Source organism: Dipodomys merriami, unplaced genomic scaffold (genome assembly GCF_024711535.1).
Source record: "Dipodomys merriami isolate MVZ:Mamm:240054 unplaced genomic scaffold, mDipMer1.0.p SCAF_679, whole genome shotgun sequence".
Lineage (NCBI taxonomy): Eukaryota > Metazoa > Chordata > Mammalia > Rodentia > Heteromyidae > Dipodomys > Dipodomys merriami.
The window spans coordinates 16406-36660 of NW_027206267.1; the positions used below are offsets into that span (position 1 = coordinate 16406).

The 20255-nt window shown below is 40.4% G+C and overlaps 1 protein-coding gene across 2 annotated transcripts in view; it reads right to left on the reverse strand.

Moving 5' to 3' along the window:
* Positions 1-444: 444 nt before the first annotated feature.
* The window catches only part of LOC138815875 (selenocysteine insertion sequence-binding protein 2-like), a 48511-nt gene continuing 28700 nt past the window's right edge, over positions 445-20255 (reverse strand). For both annotated transcript variants that reach the window (XM_070005255.1, XM_070005254.1), the window contains 10 exons: positions 20018-20098; positions 19083-19250; positions 18830-18971; positions 15867-16036; positions 15093-15225; positions 13414-13576; positions 10595-10815; positions 9055-9209; positions 6639-6858; positions 445-4420 (listed from right to left, as the gene is read on the reverse strand). In XM_070005255.1, coding sequence (XP_069861356.1) covers positions 3738-4420; positions 6639-6858; positions 9055-9209; positions 10595-10815; positions 13414-13576; positions 15093-15225; positions 15867-16036; positions 18830-18971; positions 19083-19250; positions 20018-20098 — 2136 coding nt within the window. In that variant the 3' untranslated portion in view covers positions 445-3737. The remainder of the gene's footprint in view (positions 4421-6638; positions 6859-9054; positions 9210-10594; positions 10816-13413; positions 13577-15092; positions 15226-15866; positions 16037-18829; positions 18972-19082; positions 19251-20017; positions 20099-20255) is intronic.

The window sequence follows — 20255 nt, forward strand, 5'->3', positions numbered from 1 at the left end:
GAGAAGTAGCAATGGCATCTGCCTTTAGGGGCTGTTGTGAGGACTGAGTGGCTAGAAACAACTATCAAGTACAGAGTACACAGCATGCGGTAGAAAAGAGTACTCTACAGAGCCTTCCAATCCAGGATGGTCTGGTAAGATGTGCAAGACTATGCTAGAGAACACACCACCATCCCTAGATGGAGATTCCTCTGAACAACTCCTTCCTTTGGCTAACCTATATGAGCACTGTGGGGTCCCATGAGCTAAGCCTTTCTTTTTCCCTCTGTCTTACATGGTGGGCAATTCCAACATCTATTCTGAAAAGATAGACTATGTTCCAATAATTTCATTAGTATAGAAGAATCCCCACTAGTATTTACATAATGCAAAAGACGGTTACAAACCAAACGTGATATAACAATCATCCTTCATTCAGCAAAAGAATAAGATGAAACACTCATGTTTGTAACTCGTATTAATTTCGCTAGTTTTTATTAGAGCATTACAATTAAAACATTAAGTTATAAATTTGTGTGGTATATTTAGAAATTAAATTACAAAATAATACAAATACTTTTAAGGTGTGATGTGCCAACAGAGTTTCAATCTTTTATCACTGATTAAGAATTCAGATTTCACAGGTGGACAGCCTGGCTGATTCCTGTGAGATTACTGGTTGTAAGGACAGGGAGATGTCTGTAAATAAATTATTTCAGAGAAAAAAATTTAAAATCAAAAAGAAGATAAGTTGTTTTTGTTTTTAGCAGATTCGTGTCCTCATCTGTTGGCACAATGTACAGAAAATACTTACATGATAAGATTTGTTTAAGCAAACAGCTTTACAAACGGTAATACTTCTTTATACATATATTAAAGTAACAATGTGTTACGATTAGCGGTTTTATGTTAAGTTGGAAATGAATGTAGAGATTGCTATTCATTTGCACATTATAATTCCCACCCTCCCACCTCCCCCAGCTTATTAAGAAATCAGACAACTACATTATTTAGATATTAAATTATCAATATTGAAACTATGTGAATTCCTCTTGACTAGCTCTTTTCCAAATACTGGAAGCATATAAAATACCATCTCTGCAAAAAATGACCTCCAGTCAAAGCCTGTAAAAACTTTTCTATGTGTAACACGTTATTTTTCTCCATGTTTAGTCAAAAGAAATTAGATTACATCATTTACAACCAGTCAAACCTGAAGTTAATTCTGAGAAGTCATTCTCATAGCAAACTGCCCTCCTGAAGCAGACGTCTAACTTGAGGAGGAATGGAACCCACACTGTAGGTCATACTCGTCTGTATTGAAATAGCTTCTCTATGCTAAGAAAGACATCACTGGTTTCATTTTCTGCACTGATGAATCCTTACTCTTAAGTCTCCAAGGAGTGAACCACAAGCACTTCCAAACCAAAAGAGACCTAAGACAAACCTAACCAAGCCTGTCCCACTTCTCATACAGCCTGCAGTTCAAAATACGCAAGTTCCAAAATTTACTAAAACAAATGGTAAACATATCCATATATACTTAAGGATACTCTCAGTGTAATAGGAGCATTTCCTTTAAGAAGTCTTGGGTTGTCCTCTAGAAGTGACCATTTCATATAACAAAGGCGAATGAATCTGGTCCCTTGAATCTGCTGCCAGAGGAGGTACTAGACATGAAGAGCATTTATCAAACATAATCAAACACATCAGAAGTTGATAGCAAAACTAAGTTCCTGATGTTCTAAGATCTCCTCAGCTTCTCTTTTGATACAAATGTCAAAAATCTAAAATGACAATTCATGTTTAGAAGATATATAAAATATAAGAAACCTTTGAAAACCTATTAACTCAAGATCAAGAGTTGTGTGAATCACCGACACTGAGGAAAGGAAATGAATACCTTAAAAAGTATGAAAAGTTTTCCAAATCACTCGTAGGATTGTCAGTAGTTCAAAACCTCTATCATTTCCTTAAACAAGTTTAGAGACAGTAAGATCGGCCAGGGATCAATGCATGATTACGATATTGAAGGCTTCATTCCTTACCTGCTATGTTTTAGGTGTCAGTAATTAGTGACTTTAAGTCTATATTGGAGAATCATTTAGACAGGACAATACAATCATGTCCCCTTTTTGCACACTAAGACAGTTGACAGGTTTGACATTTTCTATACAGTGATGCTCCTATACTTTCACAATTCACATCCATCATCAACCAAAAGTCTAATCTCTCCAGTAGTTAAGTGCCAGCACTGTAAAAAAAACTCAAACTAGCACAGAGTCCTTGTGAATTCAGTAAAGGATATTCCCAACTCTTCTCTTCTGCCTCTGTGAGGCAAAGCCCTGCCACATATAGCTAGGAGGGCAGGGATCTACCTCTTCCCTCCTCTGTCTGTGTCTGCTTAGGGGAGCTTCTCAGTGGGAAGAGGCTGGTGAATGAGAACACTGGCCAGTGGAGATAGAAGAGGTGGAAGGAAGAGGGAAGAATGGGTAATTTGCAATTCCCCCACTGGAGCCTGACTGGCAAATATAACACTTTAGCTCATTATGTTTAACTTCTCCCAAGCAAGTACACACATTCCTAGAGAAGGGCAGAGATAAGTAACAGTGAATAAAAAATTAATTCCTGCATATATCTATATACTCTGTATCATCTAATAGGTTCAGCTCAATTACTACAACTTTCTCTTTTTTTCTAAAAACTTTCTCCTCTAAGCCTCGGCAGAATGTGTTACAAGTTGTGCAAAATGCCTTTCCCTGACTTCCTGTCAGCAACTACGGTGGGTGGAAATTGCTCAGGGACAGGTACGAAATGTTTGGTGTTTTTTTTTTTTTTGTTTGTTTTGTTTTTTAAGATGAAATGGTTTACACTCAGGGTAAGTTTGGATATCCAAACAAATCCCTATCTCAAATCAAGAGGGTACTGAACTGGAAGCAAGGAAGACCAACCATACCCGAATAACTGTTTCGGGATAGTTTTACATGTAAGTGCATATAATCAGTTATAGTTATTCACCTGTCAAAAACCTGCCTAGTTTTATGGAAATAAGACTATGTACAAGAGCATTCCTGAGGTAAGTAAGAAGCAAATACAAGACAGAACCCGGTGGGTTCCATCATGGTAACTGCTCGCTATTAGAGATAACCTCCACTGCTTCCCACAAATGAGGCCAGCAGCTCCACTCTGGCATGGTGGCTCCATCACTTGCCTAAGTTCTGTTTTAGCCCATCCCAACCTTAACAGAGTACAATGATCACCAAATAAAAGCTGCATGAATTTTTTTTAACATAATATATACTTCGTGGACTTCTGGCCCTACCTCTAGCTCTTTTTTTTTTTTTTTAAGCCTAAACTATTTCTTGATTCAACAAATTAGAGTGAAGGAGTTACAGGTTTCAAAGGAAACATTGGTATAGCTGCTTTATCCTTAGATCCTTGATCTTTAGTTTAAAAAATGACCTTAAATCATTACTTAAGAACTAATTCCATTAGAATGTGATCTTCTTTCTTTAATCATTTTTCACAACAAAGTAAACTGAAACAAATCTGAACTTCCCACACAATTCTTAGACATTTAGATGCTAATTAAAATCTAAGCTACAGATTATAACAGGTAAAAGCTAAAAACAAAATGTTGGGCATTAAACACATAGAGTAACTGTAGGGCAGAGCAAAATGGTGAGATGAAGCATCGAGGGTTATAGCTGCCACCCTCACCCAGCTGGAGACAGAGCATGGTGGTCCCATTTCCTGAGTCACATGTTTTGGGGTGAAGGTGTGGAATCAGAGTGCTCTTTGTTCACGGAGCTGCCGCTGCTAGGCTTTGGCTGCTCAGGACTGGCCTGCAGGTCAGGAGTCCATGTGTCACCATCCATCCCTGCTTCTGAAACCTCAGGCCCTTCTGCTTCCTCTTCTCCATTCTGTTCTACGTGGTCTTCCTCAGAACCAGTAAGGGTTTTCCCAAGCTGGAGGGTCTCCATCGTCCTCTGGGTCTCAGAGACCCATGACTCAATTCTACTGTTGAGTTGGACTTCTACTGATATGGGTTCGTGAGTATAATCTTCCTCTTCCTCCTCCTCTTCATCTTCCTCTTCCTCAAGCATGCCGGGTACAAGAGTGCTGGTGGTGCTGGTGATGGAGGAATTCAAAAGATCTCGGCAACTGCCATCCAAAGACCCAGTCTCGGTGCTCTGCTGGGAGGCCCACTCCAGGTCGTCCGGCCTCCCCTCTTCTCGGTCACCTGTGGCAGACTTCCCCAGGTTCGTGGCTGAGGTAGGGCTGCCTGTAGCCACCAATGGTGGCTGCTTGCCAGCAGAAGCTGTGTCACCTAAGGGCTTACTGGGTTTTTCAGAAGAGCTATGCTCACAGGAGACCTCTCTCTCTGTTTCTGATGTTTCCAGTCCATCTGAAGTTTCCACCATATGTCTCCAATTGGTCTCTATAAATAGCAAGCAGATTTTTAACAACCAGGATACGGTTTCCAAATCATGGAACTTAAAAAGCCGCCAAACTGCAGAAATATTTTGGCTCAGTAACTGACTGGAAAAATTTTCAGATTTCGTTTATTCTAGTACTGGTTTAATGTTGTAAAGAAAAAATCAATTTTCAAAGAATGTGCACTCCAAGTGAAGAAATAAGACAACAAAAACGAATGCATAACATCTATATACTGATGAAAATGGATGCATTTGCCTTTGCCTTTGCCTGGTGGTGGCTCACATCTGTGATCCTGGCTACTCAAGCAACTGAGATCTGGGAACTATACTTTGAAGCCAGCCTGGGCAGAAGAGTCCGAGAGTCCCATTTCCAATTAACTATCAAAAAAGGTTGAAATGGAGGTATTGCTCAAGTGGTAGAGTGCCAGCCATGAGCAGAAAAGCCAAGACAGAGAATGAGGTCTTGAGTTCAAGCCCTGGTACTGACGTGGGGGAGGGGGGGCGCAGTATCAGGCAGGCACACTGAACTATACTGAGCTTAAACATGCACACCACTCACACACGGCAGAGCCAAATAACCAACAAAATAGTGCTGATTTCATGAGTCTGTACCACATTCAGTGAGCATGTCACCTAAATTTTGGGTCAGATGTTTTCCTTTATGTATAAGCAATGAATCCATCTATGAATTTCTAACATCTCTGGAAATTTGTTTTATAATATATATAACTTGGCTTACAAGGTTAACTTTTTTTTTCTTTTCCCCATCATCCTTTTGTTTTAGTTTTGAATTAACTGCTTCTTGGTATTGCTTTGTCAATGAAATCAGAAATGTGAGCAAGTGAGATTTTACAGGTGCATGGGTGCATCTGTTTAGCCATGTCTCCTCAAGGGAAATGGAATGGAGAGGCTGCAGGGGAGCTTGGTTGTCCCTGTGTCTGATGGTTCTCTTTAAGTACAGACTGTGTTCTCCTGCAGGGATAAGACTTACTCAGTAATTTTACAGGGCACAAAAACAGGTTATAATACATAATACCCTGGTGACAGTTTGAAATACTTTTTTATGCTAGGAAATCAGTTTAGAACCAAACTACTAGACAAGCACCAATATGCCAGGAATCAGTAGAAATAGTTCAGTTCTGCCTCTTTTTTTGTGTTAATTTTTTAAAATGAAAGTATCATTTAATTACAACTATTTGCATTTTATAGGTGTAACGTGTGTGTGTGTGTGTGTGTGTGTGTGTGTGTCTCTCTCTCTCTCTCCTTCTCTCTCTCCCTCTCTCTCTCTCTCCTGGGGCTTGAACTCAGGGCCTGGGTGCTGTTCCTGAGCATTAGGGCTCAGGGTTAGCACTCTACCACTTGAGACACAGCATGCTTCTGGCCTTTGGGTAGTTAACTGCAGGTAAGAGTCTTACAGACATTCCTGCCACGGCTGGTTTTAAACCTTGATCCTCAGATTTCAGCCTCCTGAGTAGCTAAGATTACAGGCATCACCACCAGTGCATGACCAGGTACATTCTTATCAAGTTGTAGTGAATAATCACATGAGTGTATTCAACTTGGTTACCACTCATGGATTATACATTGATACAGAGCATATCTGGGAAACTTTGAATCAGGTCACATGGTTTATACAGAAAAGAATCCTTTCTTTCCTACAGATACTTTGGAATAGAACAGGCTCTTCCTAGATGCACTTCCTTCCCTCATGAACACAAGGTCTCCTCCATCCATATTTGCTCTATTTATAACATTATAATTCACAGACTTAACAAGGAAGAAACATTGGAAAGATAATTCCACAGAAATTTCTCATAGAAACTCTCTGTCACAAATAATTTATTTTTAAATTATTTATTTTTGTGCTGGTCCTGGGGCTTGAACTCAGGGTCTGGGTACTGCCCCTGAGCTTTTTTTGCTCAAAGCTAGTGCACTACCACTTAAGCCACAGCTCCACTTCTATTTGACTTGCCTGCCCTGGCCAGTTTTGAATCACGATCCTTAGATCTAAGACTCCTGAGTAGCTAGAATTTTAATTTTTAAGCGACATATTTAAAGCAAATTCATGTCAAATTTTTGGGCAAAACCTGAAAAATGAAAAAAATCAATCAATATATGCTAATAAAAAAGTAAAAAAAGGTAACAAGTTAGGGTGGAAAGCTACTTACCAAGTAAATTTAAGGACTTTAACATCATATATAATGACTTGCAACCACTTACCATATTCCTTCTCATTCACTTCTGAGATGGGCTCTGAGATCACACTGCAGAAGGAAATGGCGCTGGCCGCAGACGGGTTGCGGGAGTGTCCCATGTGGTGTGGCGCCTTCTTCACATTCTTCAGGGCCTCCTCTGCCTGCTCCTGCTCCATGGCTGCAACCATGTCTTTATATGCTCTCCGGGCTTCCTCCGTGAGCTCTACTAACTTGTTAAACAGGCTCTAGAAACACGGAGATTCCATCAGTCTGTTATTATTCCTATTTTTAGCGATAAAGTCTTCTGTTTTAGGTCAGATACACTTTCCAATCAGGACAAAACCTGAATGTTATCTAAATTACAAAATACACTGTAACTTATATGATTTGGGGACACTTCTTGATTCTAACACTGAATGTGATACAGCCTGTCAATTCAACAACTGCACTCTCCTGTAGTCTGGTGCAAGATGGACCCCCACACCTGCTCCTGTGGAATCCTTTTTTTTTTTTTTTCCAATCCTGAGGCTTGAACTCTGGGCCTGGATGTTGTCCCTGAGCTACTTTTGCTCAAGGTAAGTGTTCTACCAGTTGAGCCACAGCATCACTTCTGGCTTTTCTGAGTTTATAGGAGGTAAGAGTCTCATAGTTTCCTTCCTGGGCTGGCTTCAAAACATGATCCTCAGATCTCAGCCTCCTTGAGTAGCTAGGATTACAGGCATGAGTCATAGGCGCCCGGCTTGTGGAATCTTTTATACAACTGAAGGGAAGACAAGAGGGCACTGTAGTTCTAAGCATAGCACTTTAAGTGCTTTGAGAAGTGAAAGTGTTATGGCTTTAATTTCTGGGCATCACTGAAGAATTCATGAAGGAAGAATGGCATTGGTATGGGATTTGAAAAATGTATAATTTGAGGGGTGAAATAGGGCATGCTTCGCCCTATTTGTACAGAAAAGTAAAAGGCTTATTATTTAGAGGCCTGTAGTGTCTGCCTGTTGGAAGAATTGAATAGGCCAGAGGCTGGGAAGGTGGCTCAGTGGTAGAGCACTTGCCTTGCATGCATGAGGCCCTGGGTTTGATTCCTCAGAACCACATAAGCAAAAAGAAAAAAGCCGGAAGTGGCACTGTGGCTCAAGTGGTAAAGTGCTAGCCTTGAGCTGAAGAGCTGAGAGACAGCGCCCAGGCCCAGAGTTCAGGCCCCACGACCAGACCCCCCCCCCCCCCAAAAAAAAGGAATAGGCCAAAAGGAAATCAGTGATGTTGTATAAATATCTACTAGGGCCTCGAAGCCAATGAAGACACAAAATAGGCAAGCATGGTTATAGGGTCAAAGGCAAATGATAAAATCAGAACCCAGAACCTGGAAATAGAGCCTGGAGCTAAATAACCAGACTTCCTCCATTGATGAAACTAAATTTGAATGGGATAAAAATTACAGCAAAATGACGGGTGAATAAAGCATATTTAATGTTCAATAAAATGGCAGTATTTATACAGTGTTACAGAAGGATGAACAAGACAATAACAACTTCTAGGGGTTATTTATATAATATAAAGAATTTTAGCGAGGTGCTAGTGGTTCATGCCTATAATCCTAATTACTTCAACTCAGGGAGTTAGTGCTATCCCTTAGCTTTTCCACTCAAGGCTAACACTCTTCCACTTGAATCCACTTCCAGCATTTTTGGTGTTTAATTAGAGCTAAGAGTTTCAAAAACTTTCTTGCCCGGGCTGGCTTTGAACTGGGATCCTCAGATCTCAGTCTCTTGAGAACCCAGGATTATAGATGTGAGTCACTGCTATTTCATTTTGTCAGCACCCAGCTAAGAAGAGGACATTTTCTTCAATTAAAGGAATCTTTTCTCTCTTGACAGACACTGAAAAAAATTATTTCATGTTATCAGCCAGCCATTTTAAATAAATCATCAAGTACTACATAGTCCAGAAGAGAAAACTGCTTTTTCAGAAATGGAAACTAAACATCTTTTTATTTTTATTTTATTTTTTTTTTTTTGTCGGCCGTGGGGCTTGAACTCTGGGCCTGGGCGTTGTCCCTCAGCTCTTTAGCTCAAGGCGAGTGCTCTACCACTTGAGCTACAGCGCCACTTCCGGTTTTCTGGTGGTTTATTGGAGATAGGAGTCTCACGGTCTTTCTTGCCCGGGCTGGCTTTGAACCGCGATCCTCAGATCTCAGCCTCCTGAGTAGCTAGGATTACAGGCGTGAGCCACCAGCGCCCGGCTAAACATCTTTTTAGTTCCTAAAAAAAAATTTTGCTTCAGGATTAACCCCTGGTAAACATATTCACCACTAAAAAAGCAATTTAACACTCCAGAACTTCCTCTCATTCTTTGTCAGCTCATTCCTTTAAAGGTTCTGGCATTGTCAACAGAGGTTGTGCCACTCCTGCCCGGAGAATGACAGCATGTCCCTCAATTCTTACCTCAGCGCCAGAGTAGTTGAAGATTCCTACTACGCTGACAGGAACCAGCTTGTTCACACAGCGCCCCAGAGCTTTCCTTCCCAGGGCAAACACAAAAGGGATTTCTTGCTCCCGGGCCATAGCTATAACATTATAGAGAGCCTCATCCAGACCACCTAAGAAAGACCAACACACGTGGAGGTTTCATTTCATTATTTCCTAAAAGGAGCTAATCTAGCTAAAAACATGTTCGTGCTGCCAGAAAATATTCTTTGAACGTGTCCAGCACTTATGTTGGATACATTCTCCACTTTGAATTTGTATTGCACAGGCATTTACATATTTGTATATGTAACTTTCCTTCTCATCAACTAAGTCTCAAGTTCCTTCAAACATAGTTATTTTTGTTTGTTCTTAGGGATTAGCCAAACAGCAATCGAATCTGAATTTAGCAAACGTTTGTTATAAAGAAATTATTTACAATTGTTACTCTTGGCGCAAACTTTCAGCCAAGTAGTGAACTGTCACCATGGAATGAGAAACTGATTGGATGGTTTTATTGGTCTCCTCCTGGATGCACATTACCTGTCCCTGGCCTCTGATCAGTGTCTAATCACCTACCAGTTGCTCCTCCACCTCAAAGGAAAAATCGGGCGCACCCACATGGTCCAAGTATTTGCATATACTGATTCCCCAAGAGCCTCTCTAAAGAGAGTCTGGGTTCCTGAGCGACAAATTTCCATCACAGGCAGGAGCAGAGAACTTTATATTTTTTCTAGTTTCTTTCAAGAGGAGAGGTACCAGAAGTAAAGAAATGCACACTGACAAGTGCCCTCTCTTATCACTACAGAAGGGGCAGTTAGGGATCTGACTGAAATTTTTATCCAGGATCCACACATGACTTCCTTTACAAGTTAACCTCAATTACCCTAACTCAACTTCAGGTACTTATTTTATCACTACATTCTACAGAGAAACACAAATGGCTCTCACTTTATTTTTATTTATTTATTTTTGTCGGTGGTGGGGCAGAACTCTGGGCCTAGGTGCTGTCCCTCAGCTCTTCAGCTCAAGGCGAGCGCTCTACAGCTTGAGTCAAAGAGCCACTTCTGGTTTTCTAGTGGTTCATTGGAGATAAGAGTCTCAGACTTTCCTGCCCGGGCTGGCTTTGAACAGCGATCCTCAGATCTCAGCCTCCTGAATAGCTAGGATTACAGGCGTGAGCCACCGGCGCCCGGTGGCTCTCACTTTAAAACAGAAGATCCAGCCAGGTGCCGTTGGCTCACACCTGCAATCCTAGCTACTCAGGAGGCTGAGATCTGAGGATCACTGTTGAAAGCCAGCCCAGGCAAGAAAGTCTGTGAGATTCATCTCCAATTAACCACCAGAAAACTGGAAGTGGTGCTGTGGCTCAAGTGGCAGAGCACTGGCCTTGAGCTGAAGAGCTCAGGGACAGCGTCTAGGCTAAGAGTTCAAACCCCGTGACTGACAAAAAAACAAAAAACAAAAACCAACAACAAAAACACCCCCAGAACATCCTACAATTACACCAAATAAATACCTTTGGACTGGATTTTTTCACAGTTTGGAGAAATTATAACACACTTGATCTTGTTCAACTTCATGTGTTTGGTAACCTCCCTTAGACCCATCACCAGCCGTCTTCTTGCTTTTGCTCTTACAGGATCCTTTTGGTAGATGCGTTCCTGAAAACTGACTAGCTCTTGGAGAAGAAGAGTCACACATTCATCAATTTCTTTACAAAGAACTTGGTTACAATACCTGTAAAGGAAGCAAACAATAAGTAATGCTATCCTAACTTATTTTCTGATAATTACAAAATTACATTAGGAAAGACTCTTTGAGAGAAAATATAAGCAATAAAGATTTTAAAGCCTCCAAATAATTTAGTCAATTAGAAAGACAGAAAAGTGTTATACATTGCCCTTTTTTGTTTTGTCGGTAGTGGGACTTGAACTCTGGGCTTGTGCGCTGTCCCTCAACTCTTCAGCTCAAGGCGAGTGCTCTACCACTTGAGCCACAGTGCCACTTCCAGTTTTCTAGTGGTTTATTGGAGATAAGAGTCTCATGGACTTTTCTACCTGTGCTAGCTTTGAACCATGATCCTCAGATCTCAGACTCCTGAGTAGCTAGGATTACAGGCGTGAGCCACTGGCGCCCAGCTTGCCTTTTTTTTTTTTTTTTTTTTTTCATTTTCACCAAGATGGTTTTTAGTAAAGGATAGGTTAACTTCAGGGAAATATTATCTAAACTCCCATTATGAAATTCCTAATGATATGAACCAAATGTTAGCTTTTTATAAGGCAAAAATATATTTTTTTTCCATTTATACAGGGCCATATGTGTGTATATATATATATATAAATATATATATACACACACACACACACACACACAAATTAACAAAATACGGTATATTCAGTAGAGGATCCAACAGTATAACTTCTCTGAGCAAGTAACGTACAGCTGAAAAAAATGCATACCAGGAAGCTGAAACATGTTTTGTCAGGGAGGTCACAGATGAATAGAGAGAGGAAAGATGAGCAAATAACGTCATAATATTCAATGTCCTTATGTGAAAATGGAACCAGGTAACTTGAGGGAATGAGGGGGGTTGGGACAGTTTGGGGGGCAACAATGTAAGGAGTGAAGCAAGGTACTTATAACCTGGTATGTTGAATTGAAACACCTTTGTATAACTACTTAAAGATAATATAAGAAGTAAACCACAAAAAGTATGGAAAATATAATAGCTTTCCATAAAAGATTGTTTCTTTCCAACAAATGAGAAATGTGGTTCTAGTAAGAAATATAACTTGCACCTGAATGTCCTAATATTAATACTTTCTCTGTCAGCCTAGGTAAGTTTCAATCATAAAGATAAGGTATCAGGTAAGATGGCAGCTCTGATAATCTATAACTATGGAAGACACACTCAATAGTGAAACTTAAGTCAAAACCAAAAAGGCCTTGTGGTAAAAAGTCACATGGTTTACATCAGAGATTACGTATGGCTACAATGAAAAAACAGAATGGAAGTATGGGGTCACAACAATACTTCAATTCTGGGGAAAGACCTCTAAGCACACTTCCTGTTAACTCTTTCCCTCTGTGCTAGTTCTAGGCTCTCAGCTCAACCACAGCAGCATTTAACAAGCAGAACTGATAGAACGTGCAATCTAGTACTAGCTAAGCACATGTCTACTTGTGGCCTGCCCTTTGTTACAGGCAAACAACTCCCCACCCTCCCTCATAAAACAAAAACAAAAACATAGTGTTGGAAATCTTGTTTTATGTGAAAAATGTTTTAATAAAGTGCCACTATGACACTACAGAAAAAAGGACACAAATGGACAGACTAAAGGAAGATGAACTGTCCTAAGTACTCAAGATTAGAGAACAGAACATCAAAAATACAATTTTCTTCCTTCTCTTTTCTTTCAAGCTGTTTATTTCATGCACATGTAATGTTTCTCATTCGCCAAGTATTGCCTCACTCCACATCTGTTATTTGGCATTTAATTAACTTCTCATAGCTTAGCAAGAAGTATTTGTTCAAAAACAATAGAAAAGGAGAAGGAACAAAGCAAATCAATCTAGTTTGGGCTGTAACTGGCTATACTTTTACCCTAGAACGTGTCCATGTGTTGTTTTCAAAGGTAAAATTTATCTACACAAATGTTATCTACACACAAATTTATCTACAATAAAATGCTTCTCAGAAGTAACTATTACTTTAAGGTTGTTCATTCACAGATGGGGTACTACATTCCCCCCCAGTTGTCTGAATCCTAAAACACAGAAACAGTTCCTTAGAAATAGTTTGAGCTAGATGTATAGCAGGGTAATAAGAGTACTTGCATGTCATGAAGCCCTCAGCTCATAAAAAGATAGAGAAGTAAATAAATAATAAAAGCAGTAATACTTTCATGTGATATGTTTATTTCATGTAATAGGGCTTCAGATACAAGTAGAAGTCTATTACATGTTATTTGTTAGAGAGCTGAGAGGTCAATGACACAAAAAAACAAAGGCATTTGGAAGGGCAAAAACTCAATAGTATGACACTGTGTGTTTACACAAGGTTTAAAAGGCCAGGATTCTAGGGCAGAGACATTGTATAGTATATAAAATATATTTATTGTCAAACTACTCTCCACAAACACTGACAGAAGGGAATGCTTTAAATATAGTAAAACCAGCTGTTTAACAAACCCACAAAGAACTTAAAGATCTTTGGTATTTCACCTACTCAACTCACTAAGTAACAATGGTAACATTGCAATCAAGATCTTTAAACTATCTAATCATACTAATGAGAGAAGAAAAAAAACAAAACAAAACAAAAAACCAACTTACTCTCTAAATCTTTTGCTGTGGATTTTGGTTATTGTTGATGATGCCATTGGACTGCCTATCCCAGAACTAGCAGGAGAGCCTTGTGACACGGGAGTCATGCAGTACGGAGAGTTCTGACTTGCTGGAGAGAGCGATGTATCACTGGGCATACTCAGTCCAGTATCTGTGGAGATGTGAGATGATGGTGAATTAAGAAACTTCTCAGCTAAAAGGCCCTATAATGAGTCATACAATTTAGAATAACCACTGACTTCTGAATCACTTTTCTCTCACAAATTAGTGTTTCTCATATACATGAAAAATGAAGTCTTCTTGTTACCTACTAATACATACTCTAAAAATCAAGCACTGCCTAGAAATCTCCACCGAGGAGGTAGGAAAAGGTCATGCTATCTAACCCATCTGGTCCCAGGGGATTTAAAGAACAAAGAGCTACACCTCTTTCCATATCCTGCCTCCTATCCCTTCATCTCTACTTTTACACCTGCTTCTTACATGGTTGCTGGCAAGAATACATTTTATCCTGCTCAGTTCTCTCCACAACCTTGTAATTCTCCATGCACTACACCAGTTTGTCTCTTACTTGGCCTTTGCTCCTGTACTCAGGAAGCCACATTTTTACATGCCATTTGGGGAATCTATCTCATCCTCCATTCAGTTCCTAAACAGCTAATCTCAGGGAATGAGCTTATATTTGTATATTCAGTCCTCAAATTAGCGAAGTTATATATCTATTTTGTCTCCCTCTTGGATAAATGCACTTGCCCATTCAATGCTCCAACCTCTAGCCTCCCAATTCTCCTTAATTACTAAAATACCTGTCAGAGATGTTCAACAAACATTTGCTGAAATACATTTGCACATAAATACAATCATATAAATTGAAGACAAAGGAGGATCCTAACCATTACATCCTTAGAAATAAATTTTGTTTTCCACAAGTAATGAAACATTGCAGCTTACTGTGTATGTAAATCAAAATTTAAATTTGTTGGGCTGGGAAGGTGGCTCAGTGGTAGAGTGCTTGCCTTGCATGCTCGAGGCCCTGGGTTCGATTCCTCAGCACCACATAAGCAAAAAGAAAAAAGCCGGAAGTGGCGCTGTGGCTCAAGTGGTAGAGCGCTAGCCTTGAGCTGAAGAGCTGAGGGACAGTGCCCAGGCCCAGAGTTCAAGCCCCACGACCGGACCAAAAAAAAAAAAATTTAAATTTGTTGCAAAATCACATGTGCTGGTTACTAACTCCATGGACTGAATCTCATTGGCTGGGATTTCACATGCTGGTTACTGTGTGGACCTGACAATTACTGACCAAGTGGGCTCTGCATTGTATTTCTATACTCATGGTGAAAAAGAAAATCACACAATGAAAATAGCCTCATGAGGAATGATACTGAAGACAAATTTCAAAAGCAGTCTCATGCACTGGTGAAATCTTACTTTTGAAGAGTTACTATAAACTGTGGAGTTGAGCCTCAAACATGTCTCAGACTTATTATGTAACCAGTTGCCCACCCCCTTAGCCATCTGCCTTCAAAAGAAATCTCTCTTAAAAATAAATTTATATAAAATATGGAATACAATCTCCATTTAGGAATATAACTAGTTATAGCTTAGCTAGCAGTGAAATACCCCAGCATATTCCTTGAGAAGATGAAAAAGGGAACCCCACAACCCCTTACCTTCCTGGGAAACAATCTCCTGTGGCAAATCATCAATAAAATCTAAATTTACTTCTGTTGGTTCCTCAGATCCCAAAATGCTGTGGTCCACAGCTAAGCGTCCCTTCTTTTCCTCTCTTTCTTTCAAAATAACCTAAAAGTCATTACAACAGTCTTTAATTACTGATCACTCTTCCACTAGAGACTGAATGATTATAATGTACACCAAATATCAATGAAGTAGTTTACATAAACAGGACTAGGAGGATTTTACCTGGCCAGGTGTTACCTGGCTGCATACCAACTGACCAGCAAAATGATCAATGTATTTGAATGGTAAATATAAGTTGAAGGAAATACTGTATACAAAATAAAGGCAATGATGCTTGAGAACATACAGCTAAACAAACTCACTGTTTCATTCTCTAAATCCTCAGTAACAAATAAGAGTTTCCAAAACAATGACTAAGGTAAAATATACAATATACAGGTAAAATACAAGTTATTTGACTGCATTTCAGTTTTCAATTATTTAGGCACAAATTATCTCCTTCTGACTCTCAATAAAAACTATAAGCTGACAAAAGCAGACATTTTCTTTAATTTATAGATGAAGATGAAAGTAAAAAAAGAAGTCTGCCTACAATTATACACAACACAAATCAATACTGAGATCCAGGGATTAAGAGTTCAGAGGGCCCCCTCCCCGGCCAAAGCTGAGGAACAAACTCAGGGCTCTGTACTGGCCAGGCAAGTGCTATTCCACTGAGCTAAAACCCCAACCCTTTAGCTCACCTTTTTAAGTGCTGTGGGTCGTTTCAGTTTTGCAATCTCCTTCTCTTTCCCTTTTTTTGCTTTAGAGGAAGCAATGTCCAAAGAATTAAAGGATGTCAAGCAGGGTTGACTTTTCATTAAGGGTTTTCTATTAGTAGAGTCTTTAGTATGAAAAGAACCTGCAGTGACCACTGGAAAAAAAAACAAAACAAAAAAACATTAGTTTTATTATTGTGACCAATTCCACATGCTTTCAGAACCTGCAGTGAGACATCTACAAAAACAAAAACATCTTCGTTCCATGGAGCAGCATAAGTAGCAATACGTGGCGATTCAGGGATCCTCAGAGGCAGCTCCTACCCAGCTTTTCAGCACCCATAGCACAAAGAAGACAATGTTGATAACACTAGCCAATTTAGAAGTTCTAAGTAAATTTCTAGGTCTACTCTGATTGCAGCAACCCCCAAGCACAAATGTTCATTCCAACTGGTATTCAGTAAAAACAATTCAACCTCGAAGCATTCCGCACTCCTTCTGGGTTTGCTATTTGCTCTTCCCGAGTTGCTTCTATAGCGCTTTAACTTCTGATTGTCTCACTACAGCAGAGCTTGCCTGCCACTTCCCTGGGAAGATGATACCTAGTATGAGCCTTCAAAGCACCTGAGAGGAATGGCAGACATCCTCACTCTTGGCCAAGGCTCACCAACCACCTCTGCCCTCTCTCCCCACTCAGTTCCTTACTGCTTTCCACATTTTCCAACTTCCTCCCTAGCCTCTTTCCTGACCCCTTGCAACAAGTTAAAGAAGGAAGGGGATGGGGTGTACACCAACAAAGATCTTCCTTTGACTGTCTTCCCTTCAGGCTAAGGCACTACAACACCTCTTTCCTTCCCTGCTAAATATCTCAAGTTGTACTGTCATCACTTCCCAAATCACTGCTATCCACCTACCTTTTGAAAATGATTTTACCACTGACAAATATAATCCCTGACTGAGGCAGGAGAACCTCTTAGCTTCGTTCAGCATCTGGCACAAGGACTACTTTTCCTCAAGATCCTTCCCTTGTCTTGTGTGACATTATATTCTCCGAGTTTTTTGTTTTTTTTTTTTTTAATATTCGTTTTCAAGTTTACTTCTTTGGTTCCTCTTCCTTTTGAAATCTGAGCATTTTCACAGGTCTTGTCCTTGAGCACCTTTTCCCCTAAATTTTCCTTCCTCCAGCAATCTTATTTCATAGCTTCAACAATCCTATTTGATGACTTCTCATCTAAACCACACATCAGAAAGAACATACCAGGCTCTCACTGCTGGCATCTCAAGTACAAGTTTGCTCTTGTCAACACAACTCTCCATCCATGATCTTATCTTGCGTAGTGTCACCAAGGCCCTTTTAACCCACTCCAAACCCGAGCTAGAGTTACATCTGACCTGTTTTCACATCTTACTGTTAGAAACCTATCAACTCCTTACAGTTCTGTCTCATTTGTTGAACTTCCCAATAGATTTCTTCATAATCAATCCTTTACATTTAAACATCGATGATAGAGGTTAATCTCAATTCTATATTTCAAGAACCCTACTACCCCCTTTCTTCTATGCAGTCCTTTATAACATCTTTCCCATATCCTCTGTGGACATAAATCACTCTAGGCTGCAGATCCATACAATTTGGCAAGTAGATTTCCTAAGGTGGTACTTTCAATTAGTGATTTATATTGGTCTTATTCCACCAGCTTGGCTTCTGAGCCCCTGCTTTTAGCTGTTATTAGGCTGAACTCCTCCTAAAACACTGCTCTTAGTTATATTCCCTACAGTGTGCTATGGGGACACATTCCTGTCCCTTTCCTCTTCTCACAAGACTAACTTCATTGGAAGCTTAATAAAATTCACTGTTATTTTTCCTAATAGTTACTCACAGCAAGGTTTAGCCTGGATGGCAATTAGCTATAGGCTTAAGCATTCTGCACCCAGGGCTATAGTTACACACTGTTGCTTTTCTTTTCGTCTACTAAGCAATAGCCCTCTCACCTGTCATAAGAAAACTCAACCCTGCTTCTCAGAGTTAGTGTATTTGTTAACATAGAAATTATGGCTTCTCTAAGCCGGGCGCTGGTGGTTCACGCCTGTAATCCTAGCTACTCAGGAGGCTGAGATCTGAGGATCGCGGTTCAAAGCCAGCCCGGGCAGGAGAGACCGTGAGACTCCTATCTCCAATAAACCACCAGAAAACCGGAAGTGGCGCTGTAGCTCAAGTGGTAGAGCGCTCGCCTTGAGCTGAAGAGCTGAGGGACAGTGCCCAGGCCCAGAGTTCAAGCCCCATGACCGACAAAAAAAAAAAAAAAAAAAAAAGAAATTATGGCTTCTGTAGAAAGTCACATTCATTTTCTCATACACATACATGAAACTGATTGAAACTTCTGTTTATCATTTAATTTAAACTGGACATCATAACAGTCAACAGAACCAAACTACCTGGCGATCATAAACTGAAGATACAGTAAAAGATGCCAAGCTAGGAACATGAGGGTACATGGGGCCCACAGTTCCAGGACAGAATGGTGATGAAGGCAAAGTGGAACAGTAAGGTTAGTCAAGATGTGGCCTTGGGACTCTGGCTTTATTCCAAGTGAGATAGAGAGCTCCTGGAGGGCTTGGGCTGTGGGGTGACACTACCTGGCTTATCTGCAAAGATCAATGGGTTTAAGGAAAGTTGGGGGCTAGGGATAGGAAAGGCAGGTAGTAGGGAAGAGGCCTCTCACTGGCGTGTATGCAATAGGCACTTTTGGGAGAGAGGAAAGAACTGTGAGTAGATTATGGATCTGCTCTGAAGGAAGAATAGATGTGCTACAGGACTTGATGTGGAAAGAGAAGGAACACAGATAACTAAAAAGTGTGTGTGTGCACTCACTACAAAGGCAATGATGCCATATATGTAATGTACATTCCAAGGTCAAACAACACACTGCCTGGACAGAGGCTGTTACCTGTGTATGACAGAGGTCGAGTGTTTGTGATCTGCCGTGCTTTCATGGCTTGCTGTTGCTTTTCCAGGGCAGCTAGCATGTCCCCTAAATCCAGCTGCACAGGGGTTTTATTCTTTTTGCCAGCTGCTTTTGATAAAGCTTCCTGCAAGATGGATAAGAAAACATTTATTTTTTTGTTACAGTGAGATGAGTCATGATGGTGCTTGGCAGTAGCAAAAAATATTATGACCTTTGTTCCTAAAAATGACTCTACCTGTAATTTTTTTTGCTCCATACTTATTTCTGAATATTCCTGAGCTGTGGCAAGGGCTGCTGCTAAAGCTTTCTTCTTCTGGCTTTTTGCACGTTTAGGAACAGAGGTGGTAATGGGAATTGGAGTCTGAACTATATTGATGGGTGAGTTTTCGGGTAGGTCATCCAACTGTAAGAACCAGAGAAAAACATTTGTCAGCAATCTCCTACAAGTCTAATCCTAAAGAAAGACAAGCCTGAGCGAAGGGCAGCCAGTAGTATAACTGGACTGAACTCTTCAAGGATCCAATGTCATAAAGAAGATGGGACCAAGCCAGATGCTGGTAGCTCACACCTGTAATACTAGTTACACAGGAGGCTGAGATCTCAGGATCTCAGTTTAAAGCTAGCCCAGACAGGAAAATCTGTGGGATTCTTATTTCTAACCACCAGGGAACTGGAAGGGGCACTATGGCTCAAGTGGTAGAGCATTAGCCTTGAGCATAAGAGCTCCGTAACAGCACCCAGGCCCTGAGGAGTTCAAGCCCCATTACAGAAGAAAGAAAGAAAGAGAGAAAGAAAGAGAGAAAGAGAGAGAGAGAAAGGAAGGAAGGAAGGAGAGAGAAAGGAAAGAGAAAGGGAAGGGAAGGGAAAGGGAAAGAGAAAGAGAAAGGGAAAGGGAAAGGGAAAGGGAAAGGGAAAGGGAAAGGGAAAAGATGGGACTATTTTAGATAAAGGGATAAGAAAGGGGGCAAACAGCCAAAGTTGATGCTTATCCAGATCCTGGACTGAAAACCAACCCTCCAAAATAAAATGTCGTAGTAACTGAGGAGATTTTTGTGCACATTGTGTGTAGATCATGCACACCCTTGGGTCTAATTCTCTTTAATAGCTCTTCACACACAGCCACAGGTCATAGCTTGCATGATTCACTTACAGTTCTGAAGAGTCACTTACTACTTTTGAAGAAAGTTTCTGCTGAATATTCTCATCCTTAGCATTTCCATTCTCAGTTAGCTCTTGAAGCCCATCTTCATCCTGAAATAGTTATACATTTTAAGTAAAAATAGGTCAGAGCAAACTCTGAAGAAAGTTTTCATTCCCAGCCAAGAAAACTCAGTGTTGAGAAGGAAACCTCTCTTCTTCTATGCAAAACCTTGCCTGCTGCTATCCCACGCTGGGGAGGTGTGTGTGT